The sequence below is a fragment of the Stegostoma tigrinum genome, chromosome 16, assembly GCF_030684315.1.
Source record: "Stegostoma tigrinum isolate sSteTig4 chromosome 16, sSteTig4.hap1, whole genome shotgun sequence".
In the NCBI taxonomy this organism is placed as follows: domain Eukaryota; kingdom Metazoa; phylum Chordata; class Chondrichthyes; order Orectolobiformes; family Stegostomatidae; genus Stegostoma; species Stegostoma tigrinum.
Window position 1 is genome coordinate 21,127,692 of NC_081369.1, and position 18,572 is coordinate 21,146,263.

Below are 18,572 nucleotides of genomic sequence, written 5' to 3' on the forward strand. Positions count from 1 at the left end.
GTATGTTAACTATATTTACCTTTCTTCCTTCTTCCATAGTCACTGTTTGAAAAACTAAGTTTACTGCATTGTAAAATATTTAGAAATGAGAAATGAATTGAAAGGTCACAACAGAGCTTGCTAAAACTAAATAAAATAAGTAGTAATAATAACAGAAAGGAACAGAGGCTGAAACCAATAAAGAGAGGTAGAAGTAGGCAGTACGCTTGGTGAGTAATGGAGTATATTTGAGGCTGGAAGTTCAAATGAAGCATCAAGCTTGAATAATCTGCTTCGTTCCAGTAGTGACCAATGAAAGTCAGGGGTGGATAAGGAATAGAGTTCATAGCAAGCAACAAACGCACTGAATTTTATCTTCCCAGTGTTTAGTTGAACAAAATTCATAACTGCAAGCAGTGGCAGACAAGAGTGTAAGGAATCAATAGGGGGTTGAAAGATGGCAAACTTGAGTGTTGTCAGAGTAAGTGCAAAAGGCTGATACTCGCATTTTGGATGATGTTGAGAATGCGGGTGAGAAATAGGAGGGAGCCAAGGATAAATCCTTTGGGTACAAGGAGGATTGGTGCAGGGGTGATTTGAGACCCATTTGCAGGTTGTTGTCTGGCTACTCGTGGTTAGATAGGAATGGAATGAGATAAGATCAACAACGAATGACCAACATGTGAGATATGCTTCTGAAATGAAGTCAAAATCATTGTTCAAGAAATGATTGTTTTCAATGATGGGAGACTGTAAGTTGGATGAACAAATATTGACCAAACAATGTTTACTAGAAACAGAACAATTGAACTTCCACAAATAGTATTTTGAATAAGCTGATAATCATTTGTTATTGCTCTTAGCCACAATGATTTAGCACTACAACTGAGAAGACACTTTAACAACAACCTGACTGCAGTTGACTTGAAAACTTTGAACAAGACATATACAAATATTAACAAACTAAAAGAAGGAAATGTAGGAGCCCAGGTATTTTTCTCAATTTTTTTTCATCCATTTTCCTTCCATTGCTCGTTCCTTCACTTCCCTCCCTATCACATGTCAACCCTGTGAGCCACATACCATCCTGGCTTGGATTATGTATGGCTGTATCTTTAGTGTTGCTGGATCAGAATCATGGCACTTCCTCCCTAACACCACTATTGGTATATGTACATCAAATGGACTATAGTGGCTCAAGAATACAGCTCACCCGCACCTTCTCAAGGGCAATTTGGGACAGAGGAACAAATGCTGACTCAGCCAGAGATGTTCACATCCCATGAATGAATAGAAAAAACAAGCCTTGTCTGGAACCAAAATGCCTGGTACATTCTGCAAGGTGTGAAATATGGAGAGCATAAAGTGGCTGGTAGAGTATATTGAGCTTTTGTAATGAGCAACAATTTTATCATTTCACATTAACGAGTGCTTTAATTGGATATTGCAGCTTTAGGCCATGACCTAGCCGAAGCCATTTTATACTTGTCTCCGTATGCTGGCTTACTGCATGCTGGGAATTTATTTTCACAATTATTTCACAGCATATAGGCGTCACTGGCAATTTATTGGTATCCTCTAATTTCTTCAAGACAGTAGTGATGAGCTGCCTTCTCAAATACAACTAAATGGCTTGCTAGGTCTTTCACAGGGCAGTTAAGAAGTTGGAATGGTGATTATCTAAATCCTCAGTGGGTTGGTTAACTGCAATCTTTAAAAAGAGGTGTAGATCTGAATGTCCGGCCAACCATAGCCAATTATATCATGTTAAAAGTAATATCCATGTCAGGCATCAAGAAATTAAAAGTCTCCAAATGTTTTCTGCCTTTGTTCATCTTGCTCATTGTGTATATCTTCACAGTGCTGTTAGACTGCCCTTTTGTAATGGACTCCTTCTCTAACACAACTAGGGATTTTGTTACTGCCCTTTTTATATGCTTTCCAGTGCCTTGGTTTTCTTCGTGTTATGTGATTGCACATGGTGTGATTTATGCTGGTCTGTTCCAGGGCTGATGTGACACATGCAATCTCTCAGTTTAGATCAGTTTGATTTCCTTTTGCAGTTAGATGGATCATTTCTTTTGAGCCAGCACAAGATATTTCAGGTAGATATAAAGTTCTCGGTCAAAAAGTTACCAAAAGCTTAATGCCCAAAATATAAAATCTAATATTTAGGTACTGTCCCCACAGAACTGAGGCACATTCAAATATCTTTCCTGTATTAATTTAAGCTGTCATCCTGTGTCAGCAGTCCTAGGTATCCAAAAATGATACTTAAGCAAAGTCCCATTGCTTCTTGATAACACAATTAAAATTTGGGGTTAACGAAATGTAATCATACTTTAATTCATGGAATTCCTGCAGTGCAGAAAAAGGCCTTTCAGCCCATTGTGTCTGCACCAATCCTCTGAAGACCATCCCATCCAGACGCAACCTGCTACCCTATCGCTGTAACCCCGCATTTCTCATGGCTGACCTGCTTAGCCTAGAAATCGTTGGACTCTGGGAGGAAACCAGACTACCCAGAGGAAGCCCACACAGACATAGGGTGAACGTATAAATTCCACACAGACAGTCCTCCAAGGCTGGTATCAAACCTGGGTCCCTGGTGCTAATCATTGAGACACTGTGTCGCCCAGGCTCTTTAGGAAGACATGAGCAGTTTAAAACGTGTGAGATTAATGTCTTGTGGACCCTCACTGGTCTCATATTTGTACAATGAAATTTTAACGTGATTCTCAATGGTTACAAAGTGAAATGTTAACACAATAAAGGGTTAACTATAATTGAACGTGATCCCAATAGATGTTAACACTCTCAGTTCAATTGAAGACCCAGCATAATTTCCTTACAGTATTTAAAATCATTTTAAATAGGGCCTTTATACTTAACACAAAGTAAAAGGACAATAGGCACTTCACTCGAGCCAATTAGTCCCCAATTTGAGATAATGGGAACTGCAGATGCTGGAGATTCCAAGATAATAAAATGTGAGGCTGGATGAACACAGCAGGCCAAGCAGCATCTCAGGAGCACAAAAGCTGACGTTTCGGGCCTAGACCCTTCATCAGAGAGGGGGATGGGGGGAGGGAACTGGAATAAATAGGGAGAGAGGGGGAGGCGGACCGAAGATGGAGAGTAAAGAAGATAGGTGGAGAGGGTGTAGGTGGGGAGGTAGGGAGGGGATAGGTCAGTCCAGGGAAGACGGACAGGTATCCGACCCCACCACCCAAGACATTTTTCCATCCCCTCCCCTGTCTGCTTTCCGGAGAGACCACTCTCTCCGTGACTCCCTTGTTCGCTCCACACTGCCCTCCAACCCCACCACACCCGGCACCTTCCCCTGCAACCGCAGGAAATGCTACACTTGTCCCCACACCTCCTCCCTCACCCCCATCCCAGGCCCCAAGATGACATTCCACATTAAGCAGAGGTTCACCTGCATATCTGCCAATGTGGTATACTGCATCCACTGTACCCGGTGCGGCTTCCTCTACATTGGGGAAACCAAGCGGAGGCTTGGGGACCGCTTTGCAGAACACCTCCGCTCAGTTCGCAAAAAACAACTGCACCTCCCAGTCGCAAACCATTTCCACTCCCCCTCCATTCTCTTGATGACATGTCCATCATGGGACTCCTGCACTGCCACAATGATGCCACCCGAAGGTTGCAGGAACAGCAACTCATATTCCGCCTGGGAACCCTGCAGCCATATGGTATCAATGTGGACTTCACCAGTTTCAAAATCTCCCCTTCCCCTACTGCATCCCTAAACCAGCCCAGTGCATCCCCTCCCCCCACTGCACCACACAACCTGCCCAGCTCTTCCCCCCCACCCACTGCATCCCAAAACCAGTCCAACCTGTCTCTGCCTCCCTAACCGGTTCTTCCTCTCACCCATCCCTTCCTCCCACCCCAAGCCGCACCCCCAGCTACCTACTAACCTCATCCCACCTCCTTGACCTGTCCGTCTTCCCTGGACTGACCTATCCCCTCCCTACCTCCCCACCTACACCCTCTCCATCTATCTTCTTTACTCTCCATCTTCAGTCCGCCTCCCCCTCTCTCCCTATTTATTCCAGTTCCCTCCCCCCATCCCCCTCTCTGATGAAGGGTCTAGGCCCGAAACGTCAGCTTTTGTGCTCCTGAGATGCTGCTTGGCCTGCTGTGTTCATCCAGCCTCACATTTTATTATCTTGGAGTCCCCAATTTGACATCTGTTATGCCATCAGCTTACATCGCACAGGCCTATGCAACATGAACCTTTTATATTCTTTAATGAAGTTCCATCATAATTACACAAGAACAGCAGTAGGTAGGAGAATTAAAAGAAACTCAGCAGAAGATTAAAATAGACGGTATCACATTGGAACAAGCAGGTAATTTTCTCAATGTTTGTTTGTAGAATATAGCAGATATGATGGAGAAGTTCTGTCGCCGGTTCCGGTCGCCCTATTATAGGAAAGATGTGGATGCTTTGGAGAGGGTTCAGAGGAGGTTTACCAGGATGCTGCCTGGACTGGAGGGCTTATCTTATGAAGAGAGGTTGACTGAGCTCGGACTTCTTTCATTGGAGAAAAGGAGGAGGAGAGGGGACCTAATTGAGGTATACAAGATAATGAGAGGCATAGATAGAGTTGATAGCCAGAGACTATTTCCCAGGGCAGAAATGGCTAACACGAGGGGTCATAGTTTTAAGCCGGTTGGAGGAAAGTATAGAGGGGATGTCAGAGGCGGGTTCTTTACACAGAGAGTTGTGAGAGCATGGAATGCATTGCCAGCAGCAGTTGTGGAAGCAAGGTCATTGGGGTCATTTAAGAGACTGCTGGACGTGCATATGGTCATAGAAATTTGAGGATGCATACATGAGGATCAATGGTCGGCACAACATTGTGGGCTGAAGGGCCTGTTCTGTGCTGTACTGTTCTGTATGATGGAGAAGTTTGAAGGCTGGAGATAGCCACAAGTAATTTTATTAAGGTGAAGACCAAGCTAACAACAAAGAAACTCAAGCTTGTAACAAGACATAAAACTCAAAATACTACTTTCTGTCTTTTAGGCGTATGCCTTAGAATTAAACATTAAAGATCTATGGCAGAAAATAAAACTGATTGAAGTGTGAAGTGCTAATGCTTAGGCTAAAAGTTCCATATATACACTTTTAAGACCAATGAAAAGACACTCTAGATAAAATAGAACTCAAAAAAATGAGACCCGGAAAATAAAATGTCAGTAACTTGGTCATTTTGTTGGAGTAAAAGAGCTACAGAGATATCTTCTGTAGGGCAAAGTGGACATGAGCAGAAAGAGAGCTCAACCTAGACAATGTCAGATGATGGATGTCACAGGGTGGTTGCAGATGAGTATCTTGTCATGTGAAAATGGCTCAAGACAGATAGTTGAAACATACATGACTGATCGACAGGGAGGAAGGAATAGCTGCAAGTAGCAGCAGCATCTCACTGTGAATCATTCTAAGTATACACATTACTGAGTGAAACACATTTTAATTTTTTTTAAAAACCAATTGCAAAAGAAATATTGAGTTTTAATTTGCATTTATTTAAGATGGAAGTGAGAACCCAACCAAAGTATGGTGTTGACATTTTACAAATGGATTTAGAGTTTTGAGTGAAAGTATGAATGGAAATTATAACAGAAATTTTACGTAAGTTTAATTGACCATACTTATCAATCCTTATTCTGAATATAAAAAGTAAGAACAGAAGTAGTCTATTCAGCCCTTTGAGTCCCATTTCAATATGATCATGGTTGATCTATTTCTACTTCACATTGCTGCAATATCTTAATTTTCTTAATAGCCAAAAAAAACTACTGATCAGTCTCGAGAACATACGGGAAGCAGTTTACCATTTTTGGTAAATTTTAAGCTAACTGATCAAATCTGTCTTTCTGTTATGTGTAGCCCAATGCTTTCCCATTAAGTAAGCTGGTATCCCTGGCTTAGCTCAGTAAGTTTACCTAGAAAGCAGCTAAGCTGTATGGATCAAAATATTGTTTCAGAGATAGTAGGAACTGCAGATACTTCAGAATCTGAGATAACAACGTTTAGAGCTGGGTGAACACAGCAGGCCAAGCAGCATCAGAGGAGCAGGAAAGCTGATGTTTTGGGCCAAGACCCTTCTTCAGAAATGGGGGAGGGGAAGGGGATTCTGAAATAAATAGGAAGAGAGGGGGAGGTGGATAGAAGGTGGATAGAGGAGAAGATAGGTGGAGAGGAGACAGACAGGTCAAAGAGAGGGGGATGGAGCCAGTAAAGGTGAGCGTAGGTGGGGAGTTAGGGAGGAGATAGGGAAGCCCAGGGAGGACAGACAGATCAAGGGGGCAGGATGAGGTTAGTAGGCAGGAGATGGGGGTAGGGCTTGAGGTGGAAGGAGGGGATAGGTGGGAGGAAGGACAGGTTAGGGAGGAAGGGATGAGCTGGTTTCGGGATACGGTAGGGGGAGGGGAGATTTTGAAGCTTGTGAAATCCACATTGATAAAATTGGTGTGCAGAGTTCCCAAGCGGAATATGAGGTGCTGTTCCTGCAATCTTCAGGTGGCATCGTTGTGACACTGCAGGAGGCCCAGGATGGACATGTCATCTGAATGGGAGGGGGAGTTGAAATGGTTCGTGACTGGGAGGTGCAGTTGTTCATTGCGAACAGAGCATAGGTGTTCTGCAAAGCGGTCCCCAAGCCTCCGTTTGGTTTCCCCGATGTAGAGGAGGCCACAACAGGAACAGCGGATACAGTATATCACATTGACAGATGTGCAGGTGAACATCTGTTTGATGTGGAAAGTCTTCTTGGGGCCTGTGATTGGGGGTGAGAGGAGAGGCAGGCGTGGGAGTTGGTGGGCTTGAAATGGATATCATTTTCTAGGTGGTTGCCAGAGATGGAGGCTTGAAATGGATCTCTCTCTCTCCTTCCTGGAAAACTGTATCGGTGCTGCCTCGTACTCCCACGAGGAGCTCAAACAGTTTATCCACTTCACCAACACCTTCCACCCCAACCTTAAGCTCACCTGGACCATCTCTAATACCTCTCTCTCCTTCTTGGACCTCCCTGTCTCAATCTCCAGCAACCACCTAGAAACCGTTATCCATTTCAAGCCAACTGACTCCCACAGCTAGCTAGAATACGGCTCCTCCTGCCCACCTTCCTGCAAAAATGCCATCACCTATTCCCAATTCCTTTTACCTCCCCCGCATCTGCTCCCAGGCTGAGGCATTCCACTCCCGTACATCCCAGATGTCCTCGTTTTTCAAGGAACGCAACCCCCCCCCCCGCCCCGCAGTGGTTGAGAACACCCTCAACCGTGTCTTCCACATTTCCCGCAACTCATCCCTCACACCCCGTTCCCACAATAACAACTAAAAAAGAATCCCCCTCGTCCTCACATACCACCCCACCAACTTCCAGATCCAATGCATCATCCTCCGACACTTCTGCCATCTGTAATCCGACCCCACCACCAAAGACAATTTTCCCTCCCCACCCTTATCTGCTTTCCGGAGGGACCACTGTCTCCGTGACTCCCTTGCCTGCTCCACACTCTCCTCCAGCCCCGCCACACCCAGCACTTTCCCCAGTAAGCACAGGAAGTGCTACACTTACCCCCACACCTCCTCCCTCACTCCCATCCCAGGCCCCAAGATGACTTTTCACATCAAGCAGATGTTCACCTGCACATCTGCCAATGTGGTATACTGCATCCACTGTCCCCATTGTGGCCTCCTGTACACTGGGGAAACCACGCGGAGGCTTGGGGACCACTTTGCAGAATGCCTACGCTCAGTTCGCACTAAACAACTGCACCTCCCAGTCGTGAACCATTTCAACTCACCCTCCCACTCCTCAGACGACATGTCCATCCTGGGCCTCCTGCAGTGTCACAATAATGCCATCTGAAGGTTGCTGGAACAGCAACTCATTCTCCTCTTGGGATATCTGCAGCCCAATGGTATCAATGTGGACTTCACAAGCTTCAAAATCTCCCCTCCCCCACCCCATCCCAAAACCAGCCCAGCTCATCCCCGCCTCCCTAACCTGTCCTTCCTCTCACCTATTCCCTCCTCCCACCTGAAGCCCCACCCCCATCTCCTCTCGACCTGTCCATCCTCCCTGGACTGACCTATCTCCTCCCTAACTCCCCACCTACACTCACCTTTACTGGCTTCATCCCCCTCTCTTTGACCTCCTCTCCAGCTATCTTCTCCTCTATCCATCTTCTATCCACCCCACCACCATGGCAAAATGGAAACAAAATTATATACTTTTAATTATCTATAAGAAAGTTATAGAATGAGAAATGGCAGTTCAATCCTTCAGCAGGTTTGGTAGGATCTGTGGAGAAAGAACCAGAATTAACATTTCAAGACTGTCTTTTCAAGAATGAGAAGTTGTTAAGAGTTATACCAGACTCAAAATGTCAACTTTATTTCCCCTCTCCCCAAATGCTGCCACACCTGCTGAGATTTTTCCAGTGTTCTGTGTTTGTTTCAGATTTCAAGCATCAGCTATAATTTGCTTCAATGCAATCTCACCTTTGATGTGATCTTCTGGCAAAATTTTCAATATATAAACTTCCCGATTTTGAAAAATAATTGTCAGACATCTACGTGCTTATCAGATCTCCTGTCTCAACAATTTAACATTGACATTTCTCTTCTTATCACAGCACAAGTGTATAACCATCAAACCTGTTACCAATGAGATATTTATCAAAAATAAACAACAGAAAAGGAAGCAGATAGCAGTTCAGTCATTATCTGAGAAAACAAAGTCTTTTTTATGTTGTGGGGTGAGGCTTTAACACAGGAGAAATAAAAGCTAAACAGGAATAGAAAATGCAATGATAAACAGGGATATGAGGAACACAATATAGTATGATTCCAATGATAGTACTGGACAAGACAGATTCCAGACCTAACCTGATTTGATCGGTAATTTTCTTTTGCGCTAATTTAATGGTCAGGGATTGAAACATATTCACTTGAGGCTGCAGTTCTTTTTAAACATCCAGGAGTTTTCTACACAAAGAAATAAAAAACAAGATAAACAAACCAAGTTAGCCAGGTATAGAGCACAAAAGAATATAAAATGTCAAATAAAACAAAGTTTCAAACTATTCCCTATTCCCATTACTGCATAGCAATTTGATAGCAGAAAAGTTGTCTTGCATTGCAAAAACGTGGAAGTTTGACATTGCTGAATAACCCCGTTCTTCCTGTGAAGTCAGCTTACATGAATATGCACAAAATTGAGAACCGAGACATTCCCAGTGTTTATTAACCAGCAGATGACTGACCAGATATTCTTGGTCTGCAAGTTGCATGAGGTAAATATTTTCTTCCATGGTAATGGTGCTGTACACTTTTAAGATAGAAACTATATTTGATTCTGACCCTAGTCATTCTCTGCACTGCATAAAACTTTCAACCTATGAGTTTTCTAAGCCAAAATCAATCCTTGATTATCCTGACTTGAAAACAAGCGGATAGCTGTCAATGTTTACCCACCTATCATAAAGCACCATGGTAGTACCAATATTCCATCAAATTGGCCTTAGCAAAGGATTATTAATGAGGGTGTTTAATTACCAATTACTGTAAATGTAATGAAGATTCATTTTTTACCCAAGGGTTGGTCTTTAATTAATGTCCTGAAAGGGTAGCAGAGACAGAAACCCAAATGGTATTTAAAATGTACCTGGATATGCAGTTGAAGTTTTGTAACCTATAGTGCTACAGTCCAAGAGCTGGAAAGTTGATTAAGCTATTTTGCTTGTTTTTAGCTAGCATGCTACAATGGGTCAAATGGCATACATCTGTGTACATTTCTATCATTCCATGAAACAGGATGCATTGAGATGACCAAAGACAATGGCTTTGATCTTCCCAATATTTGAATCAAATGATTTCTCAGGGTGTCTACTGTATGCATACATTGCTCAGAAAGGACAATGTTTCACCTCACCGTTTCCTCTTGCTTAAGGAGCAGCATTCTGAAAAGTCACAAAGCATGCAATAAGTACAACCTGACTTCATTATTCATTACAGCTGTGGTCTGCATTTGTACTGTGTTCGGCCCAGTACAAAGATGCTGTCCGCCTGACCCTGGAACAGATAGATGTCATCAAACGGATGTGCAGGAAATATCCAGACTTTGAGTTGGTTACAACTTCAGAAGGTACCAGTTGTGAATATCTCACTGGAAATTGAGCATTTCTGCATTTATATGTGTGATAATAAATAATGATCAATCAATTTGTGAACTTCTTTCATTCTAGGCATTAATAACACTAAAAAAATAGCTTGTTTAATCAGCATTGAAGGAGGACACTCCATTGACAGTAGTCTGGCAGCCTTAAGGATGTTTTACGAACTTGGAGTGCGCTCTATGTCCTTGACACACAACTGCCACACACCATGGTAAGATATTTTGTTTAACATCTTTTGTAGTGTAATGAGAAAGAGATATTCCTCTGTGCTTGAATTCGTAAATGCTGCCAACATGATTTGAAGGCTTTCCAATCTAAACGGACTGTCAGCATTGAACACACCTCAAACTTGTGTGGAGCTGGATGAAGCTGGAGTTATGTCCCTGCTGGAGAGATAACAAGATATCTTAACTGCAGTCCCATAAAATTTCCATAGACTGAATTTATTTCCATTTTTCAGAGTTTGAAACCACAGTTTCCAGGTCATGAACAAATTTGTATTGTGATCTCGGTCTGGAACTAGGTTTAGATTATTTTCCACAATCATTAAGCCTTGGGAAAGGAGGATATATTTTTATCTGACTGTTGTAGGCTGAGTTTACAATGACCCATTTCCTCCAGTTTTCCTGCCTGACCAATCTCATGGAAAATCTCTATTCTGCAGTTTTGTTATAGATAATTATTCCACATTATGACATAAAAAATTAATGGATATCTTGTTATACAGTGACTGAATTTCTGTAACAGCCTGATTGGCTTTTAGAATCTTCACTAGTTTCCTGATGATGGTCCCATTTTTTTTCATCTCATCTTAAAGGCACTTTTGTTAAAGTGTTTTGATAAAGAACTATTGCTCAATGATTTAACACAAAGCATATCTCTGAAAAATAGTCTATCTTACAGTGCATACAGTAAAGAAATGGGCCATTCAGCCCATGATGGTGTTCATGTTTTACATGAGTATGCCTCCTGAGTTTCTCGTTAAACTCTTCTAAATATCTTCTATTTCCTTCATCCTGGTGCATTAATTTTGATCCCCCACACTCCAGGTAGTAGCAAAATCTATATTCTATTAACTCTCATCATTACTAGGGCAACACAGCGGCTCAGTGGTTAGCAACCTCACAGGCCCAGGGACTTAGTTTGAGTCCAGCCTCGGGCGACTGCCTGTTTGGAATTTGCACATTCTCCTCGTGTCTGTGTGGATTTCCTTTGGGTGCCCCAGTTTCCTCCCACAGTCCAAAGATGTGCAGGTTAGGTGGATTGGCCATGCCAAGTTGCCCATAGTATCTAGGGTTGTGCAGGCTAGATGGGTTAGCCATGAAGATAGAGTAGGAAGGTGTGTCTGGGTGGGACACTCTTCAGAGGCAGGAACTCGATAAGCCAATGGCCTGCTTCCACACTGCAGGGATTCTGTGAATTTATGATCTATCTCTTTGAGCCCTTCTATTGCACAAGAATACATCTTTGCTCAGACTAAATGTTGCTGCAATTTTCAATTGTCCTATTCGTTAACTTATTTTTCTAATACACTTGTGATTACCAGTCTAATCTCTTCTATATATGTGATTAAAATCATTCCATTGTTACTGAGGTATCTTTCTTCCTGGACATTCTGTCCTACAATATAACTGCTATGGGTATGTCTCTAAACAACTCCCAAAAAGTAACTTCTAACCTTTTCTATTTCTTATCTCTACCCAAACTGATTCTACTTCTTGATTTTCTGAGCTAAGGACATCTCTTGCTACTGTAACTGATTCCATGTGTTTTCCTTATCAAGCCCCTTCAGAATATTGTTTTTTTTAAAATTAGATCCACTCTATTCTTTTAAACTGTAGAGAGTATATACATAATTTACTCAGATTTTCATCACAAGGCAATCCCCTTGTCCTGACAGCCAGTTTCGTAATTATTTGGAGTATCACTCTATTGCAAGTAACGAAATAAATTCAACCAAAAACCCACAGATATCGTATTCCGGTGAAACCTGGTTGCGACATACTTCTATTTAGAAATGTTGGCTGGTTACATAGATCATTCATATTTTTCTAAAAGAATATTCTGCTGATACAATGCTGCTGGGCTTATCTTTTCATAAGCTAGTAACAATGTAAATTGAGTTGTATTAATGTTGGTTCACACATAAAAGTTAATATTTTACCTAACAAGATATTTAATCAGTTATTGGTCCAGCATAACTAAGCGAAGTAGGATTAAAATTCTGCATCTTGAAATCATGAAAAACACTACAAAGATATGTTACTTCTCAAAATAGTACAAACTCCTTGTACTTGAATTGGTGCATGTATTTTGATTTCGACATATGTTTGCAGTCACAGTGTTGGTACATAGACATTGACATGATAGAATTGGAGAATGATTAGAAAAATAAGGCCATTCAGCCTCTTGCGCCTATGCCGACTGTTTGTGAAGGTAATTTACCCAGCATACGCCTCAAAATGACTCCAAAGAAATCACTGAGATACCGGTTATGAAATTTGTTGTCTTTTGGTACGCCTTTGTGGACTCCAGGCGGTGGTCAATAAAATGCAAGTAGGAAAAATCAGTGGATAGAAACATGCAGTAATTGGTCACTGAAAATGCAAACTAGCGCTTATGTTAGAACTGATTTAGTATTTCATATAAAGAATCTCCTTTACAGGGTGCAGTATTTTCTTCAACATGATTCCACAGACCTTCCTGTTTCCTTTTAGTTGATGCTAAATCTCCCCCATGAAGTGCAGAATGATGGTTGCTTTTGCACTTTCCAGCCAAAAGGTCCAACTGTACAGCAACATTACATGTTGTGTGTTGTAATGTAAAGAAAAATACATTGTTTTTTAATTCCAAAGCCCCAATATTTATTGGATCCAGATAGAGTGTGCAAGTAGGGAATTATTTAGAATTTCTGTTTGGGAAGCCAAAAAGAATGAGATTGCCAGAAGTCTTACTGAAATTAAAGTATGAATAAAAGTAATGGAACAAAAAGGGATAAAGCATATCGAAATAGTAAATAAATAGCAACCTCACAGATTACACTACTTCTTTTTTGAATTATTGAAAACAAAATGCTTCTGCCCTGAACTTGATAGTAAATCAGACAGATAGCGTGGACTCAGACTAGATGTGGCATTTTACTGTCAAAAATGTCACAAACCGCTTCACAGAGTCACGAGAAAAAAGGGTTGGCAAAAGAAATCAGAGGCAGAGAACTAGGACAGGAGAATTTTAGGTCACAAATTGTGGAATAGGGAGTGAATGTAAAACCTGAAGGTGAATAGGTGGGTGGGCAGTATATACATCTGTCTCTCTATCATTTACATTAGATCATCTATACTATCATTATACTAATACAATACAATAATACACTATAATACAGCACAGGAACAGGTCTTTCAGCCCACCAAGCCTACACCAATTCCTAATCCATATTTAGACCCACCACTTAGAGCCCTATAAGCAGTTTCTATCCCTGTGTTCATCTCCCTTTAATGAGCTATCAAGATATACCAGAGACCTTGCCAACATGCTTGCTTCCACAACCTCCAGTGCCAATATGTTCTAGGCACCCATCACCCTCTGTGTGATAACTTTTCCCACACTTCTCCCTTAAACTTACCCACTCTCACCTTGAACCTATGCCCTCTTGTAGTTGACCTTTCAACCCTGAGAAAAAGCCTCTGACTACCCACCCTATCTATCCCTCTCATAATTTTGTCATCTGCACACTTCCTCCTTCATCATGTTGACCTGCCACAGAGTATTCACACAACTTTCCCTAACCTCAACATCCCTCCTGTCCCCCTCTGTTGTTGAATACTGATGTAAAGTACTCGTTAAGGATAACACCCATTTCCTCCATCACCACGTATAACCTCCCTCCTTTATCAGTATGAGTGGGCCTACTGTTTGCTTAACCGCCCTCTTTCTGTAATATATGTTTTAAATGCAGTGGGATTTTCCTTCATTCTTGGTCAAAGACATATCATCGCTCCTTTTAGCTCTCCTAACTACCTGTTTGAGCTCCTGCCTACTTTGTATATATTCTTTAAGCACTTGGTGGGACTAGTTTAGCTTGTGATTATGATCAGCATAGACTGGTTGGACTGAAGGGTCTGTATGACTGTGACTTCCATTTTGGTTTCCTAGACATTAGGTCTGCTTCCTTTATTTTATAGTGAATACTAAAAATATTTTCTATGACGGAACACTAACTGAACCCCACAATATAGTGAAAGAAAGAAAGGGAGTACAATAGAATATCATTAACTCAATTTTATCAGAGTGCACATCTGTTTGTGCCCATGTGGGTACTGTACGTTATCATATTTGATTGAGCAATTTCAACATGAAGTACATTTAGAAATGTGTAAATTTCTGTGAGCAATTATATAGGTTTGACCTCTGTTCAAAATTGTAAAACACAATCATTGACATTTACATTTTCAGGGCAGAGAGTGCAGTAGAGATATATAGCAGGAAGCCTCGCAGAAATGCCAGCTTATCTAAATTTGGTCAGGTAAGATTTTGTATTTGATACATGTTTTTGTGCTTTGCCCTCTGTTTACAGCATTTTACAGCTATTATTAATTTCTCTGATTAGCCAATGCAAATCCATCACAATCATTTTGCACTTGTGCTCCAGCATTTCTTTATAAGTAAATTTTACCCAAGGAACATAGTATACGTCTAAGGCACAGACAGATGGGGGGGGACTGGATTTTCCTAGAGCCAAGCCGATTTCAAAAGGCTTAAAAAGTAGCAAGTGGGACCTAGATGTGGAAGTTCCAGTCCCATTTCCAAAAGATAATCACTTTTTTGTTAGGGAAGGGGAACAGGCCTTGAATCAAATGGCTGGGAAACCAAACTCAGTCAGTCTGGTTAAAGGGAGTGCTGAATTTGAAGGGATTCTATTGTCATTGTTTCAAGAACATTAACCTGCAGTGTGGAAATCATGGTATTCTCCTCTAACAGGATGCTGCTGTCAAGCCGAAAACATTCTCTACCATCTACACAAATGAGTAATGCAAATTTCAGTGCCTGTGATTCTAGGTTCATAACTGTAATTCAGAGACCAGAATCAAACAGCACATCCCTTTGGATTTTCACAACAGGTGACTGTGCTCATCAGCAAATGTTTACAATACTCAGAATGTAATGCCCAACATTTGATGCAATTCCACAATTGGGCAGCCCTTACTTAACAATCTTGAATTTGCTAATAATTGCACTACTAACTAATTCAAGATAATCACTTGTAATTTCACTCACTTATAGAACATAGAACATTACAGCACAGTACAGGCCCTTCGGACCTCGATGTTGTGCCGACCTGTCATGTCGATCTGAAGCCCATCTAACCTACACTATTCCATGTATGTCCATATGCTTATCCAATGACGACTTAAATGTACCTAAAGTTGGGGAATCTACTACCGTTGCAGGCAAAGCGTTCCATTCCCTTACTACTCTGAGTAAAGAAACTACCTCTGACATCTGTCTTATATCTTTCACCCCTCAATTTAAAGCTATGCCCCCTCATGCTCGCCGTCACCATCCTAGGAAAAAGGCTCTCCCTATCCACCCTATCTAACCCTCTGATTATTTTATATGTCTCAATTAAGTCACCTCTCAACCTTCTTGATCATGCTCTCATCCCCTCAAAGCAAAAATCATGAGTGGGCATTGTTTTGGTTGGGGTCAGGTCTGCCAAGTCAGGAGACCTCCTGCCTTAGTGTCTGTATGGGCGCATCTAGAACATTGTTTGGAATTTCAGCTATTAAGACCAACCAGGAACCGTACAATGCAGAGAAGAGCAAGCACACTGATTTTTGGCTGAAGGCATCTGATGCAAGATTGAAGAGTCCAGGTTTGGTGGTTATGGAGCGGAATAGAATGACCTTAATTGTCACGTGCACTCCAATGAGTTTTGTGAAAAGTTTGTAATTCGCCTTTTGGTGTCATTTTAGGTTCAGAGGACCTAGGCACAGATACCTCTAAGTGTAGTTACAGAGTTTAAAAAAATGTTGTTATAGAATAAAAAATAAGATTAGCATGGGAACAGTTGACAAAGTCCAGAATGACAATCCATGCCTGCGGGTCCCAGGGCATGTGGCCTTGCTGCCACCACAGTCTGGCTTGCATCCAGGACTCACTCTACCGTTGCTCTGGGAATCGGCCCGTTCGTTCCACCACTGGGCTCGGCCTTTTCGCTCTGCTGTCAAGTACTAAAGATTGTTAACAGAATACAGGACTTAGATTTTACTGCTATGTTCAGCCTTGTCAAAAACTCTAGAATCTAAGAACTCTGGATCAAGCTGGGTGGAGGTAATTTAGATAGTGTTTACAATTAACTGTTTCAGTCAGATACTTGTTAAGGTACACTGGTTTGCAATGTAGATTGAATCCAGCAGCATGAGTTCAATTCCCACAGTGGCTGAGATCACCATGAAGGTCATGCCTTTTTAATATTGCCCCTGGACTGAGGTGGAGGTGACCTTTAGGTTAAACTCACCCTGAAATGAGAGAGCAGCCCAAAGGTCCTCTGGTACTAAGGCGACAATTAGTGAGTGTATTCAATGGAGTATCCAGATAGATGTTGCTGTTATACACAGACAAACACTGAATACATTGTTGTATGTGACTGAGAAGTGTTCCTGTCAGCCTAACCTGATTGGCTTGATTTATTTAATTCCCATTTGTTTCTATGATATTCTATTAGCTATCTCTGCGATTAGTGCACTGCAAGTGACTCTGAATTTTTCTTATCATTTTAAATACCTGCACATTAAGGAGCATGGTCAGTGTGAAGAAGCTTTTGCTTGAGTGAGAAGCTGCATGAGCATTTCTGGGAATTTGGTTCAAATGGTAAATTCAGTGTACCTGGGGTGGGTGTGGAGTGTGGAAGTCTATGGGAGTGTGCTTTAAGAAGGAAAGATACTCCATGGAGTATAGTCTCCTGAACAAGGGGTGAGCTGGAGAGAGTGAAAGACGTGGATTGAGGGGTTTACTTGTAATGACAAAAGCAGCAGCGTGATATCATAAACCACAAGTTGAAATGAGTGCAGGGAAGGAAGATAATTGATCAATAAGATTGGTGAGGATTTGTATTCTTCAAAACAAAACTAAGGTGTTTAGTTCGTGATAAGATTTGTGGGTTTTTTTCTCCTTTCCCTAAAATAGCTTGTTACATATAAGATTAACACTGAAGTTAAAGTACAGCTAAGTGTGAAGTGATGGGGTACAGTGTACTTATTTCAAAACAAATAAAATACCACAGCCACTGTTTGATATCAAAGCGATCCAGGGCAAACACATCTGCAGTAAATGTCTTGCAGCGTGAGGAGCTTCAGATCTAACTTGTGGAGTTAGAGTCTGAGCTGCAGACATTACACCATATCAGGCAAGGGGAAAATTACCTAGACACTTGGCTCTAACAGGTGGTCACATTCCCCCGGAGTATGTAATTCAAAATCAGTTTGGTGATCAAGGACAGAAGGCTCTGCCTGTATGTGAGGTAAGTATGAAGATCTAAGGGGGCAGCTTTCAAGGAACCTCAGCCTTTACAGTTGTCCAACAGTCACGAGGTTCTTGCAAGCTGTGCCCTGTTCCATGCAGCCATGAGTGAGAGTCCCAAAGACTGTGTTGCCCTTCCAGTGCCAGGGTAAACAACATCTGTTCAGGGCTGGTGAGGAATGTGGAGTGACAGGGAGGGATCCATCATTGTTCATGTTGGTACCAACAATATTGATAGAACTAGAAAGGAAATGATGCTGAAAGGATTTGAACAATTAAGACTTGCGCTAAAAAGCAGAACTTGCGAGTTAATAATCCTGAAATTACTATCTGAACCATGGGAAAACTGGCATGGAAGAAATAATTTGAGAAATTAAGTGCGTGGCTCAAGAATTGACATGGGAATGAATGAATTTCAATTTACAGGTTCTGACACAGGTATAAGGGTGAAAGGGAGCTGTTCTAATGGAGCAGACTTCACTTAAACTGTGCTGAGACTAGTGTCCTACAAACTGAATAGCTTGGGCTGGAGACAGGGCTTCAAACTAAATAGCAGATGCTTAGGCTTACAAAGCAAAATGACACACATAGATAACAAAGTGTACAGCTGGATGAACACAGCAGGCCAAGCAGCATCTTAGGAGCAGAAAAGCTGACGTTTTGGGCCTAGACCCTTCATCAGAAATGGGGGAGGGGGAGAGGGTTCTGAAATAAATAGGGAGAGGGGAGAGGTGGATCAAAGATGGATAGAGGAGAAGATAGGTGGAGAGGAGACAGACAAGTTAAAGAGGTGAGGATGGAGCCAGTAGATGTGAGTGTAGGTAGAGAGGTAGGACATACATGGTCACCCT

The 18,572-nt window shown here is 41.9% G+C and overlaps 1 protein-coding gene across 9 annotated transcripts in view; it reads left to right on the forward strand.

The window, feature by feature from the left end:
* Positions 1 to 18,572, forward strand: part of dpep2 (dipeptidase 2) — a 120,394-nt gene that overhangs the window by 63,454 nt on the left and 38,368 nt on the right. For all 9 annotated transcript variants that reach the window (XM_059651650.1, XM_048546201.2, XM_048546202.2 and 6 more), the window contains exons 3-6: positions 843 to 969; positions 10,043 to 10,172; positions 10,273 to 10,414; positions 14,656 to 14,725. In XM_059651650.1, coding sequence (XP_059507633.1) covers positions 843 to 969; positions 10,043 to 10,172; positions 10,273 to 10,414; positions 14,656 to 14,725 — 469 coding nt within the window. The remainder of the gene's footprint in view (positions 1 to 842; positions 970 to 10,042; positions 10,173 to 10,272; positions 10,415 to 14,655; positions 14,726 to 18,572) is intronic.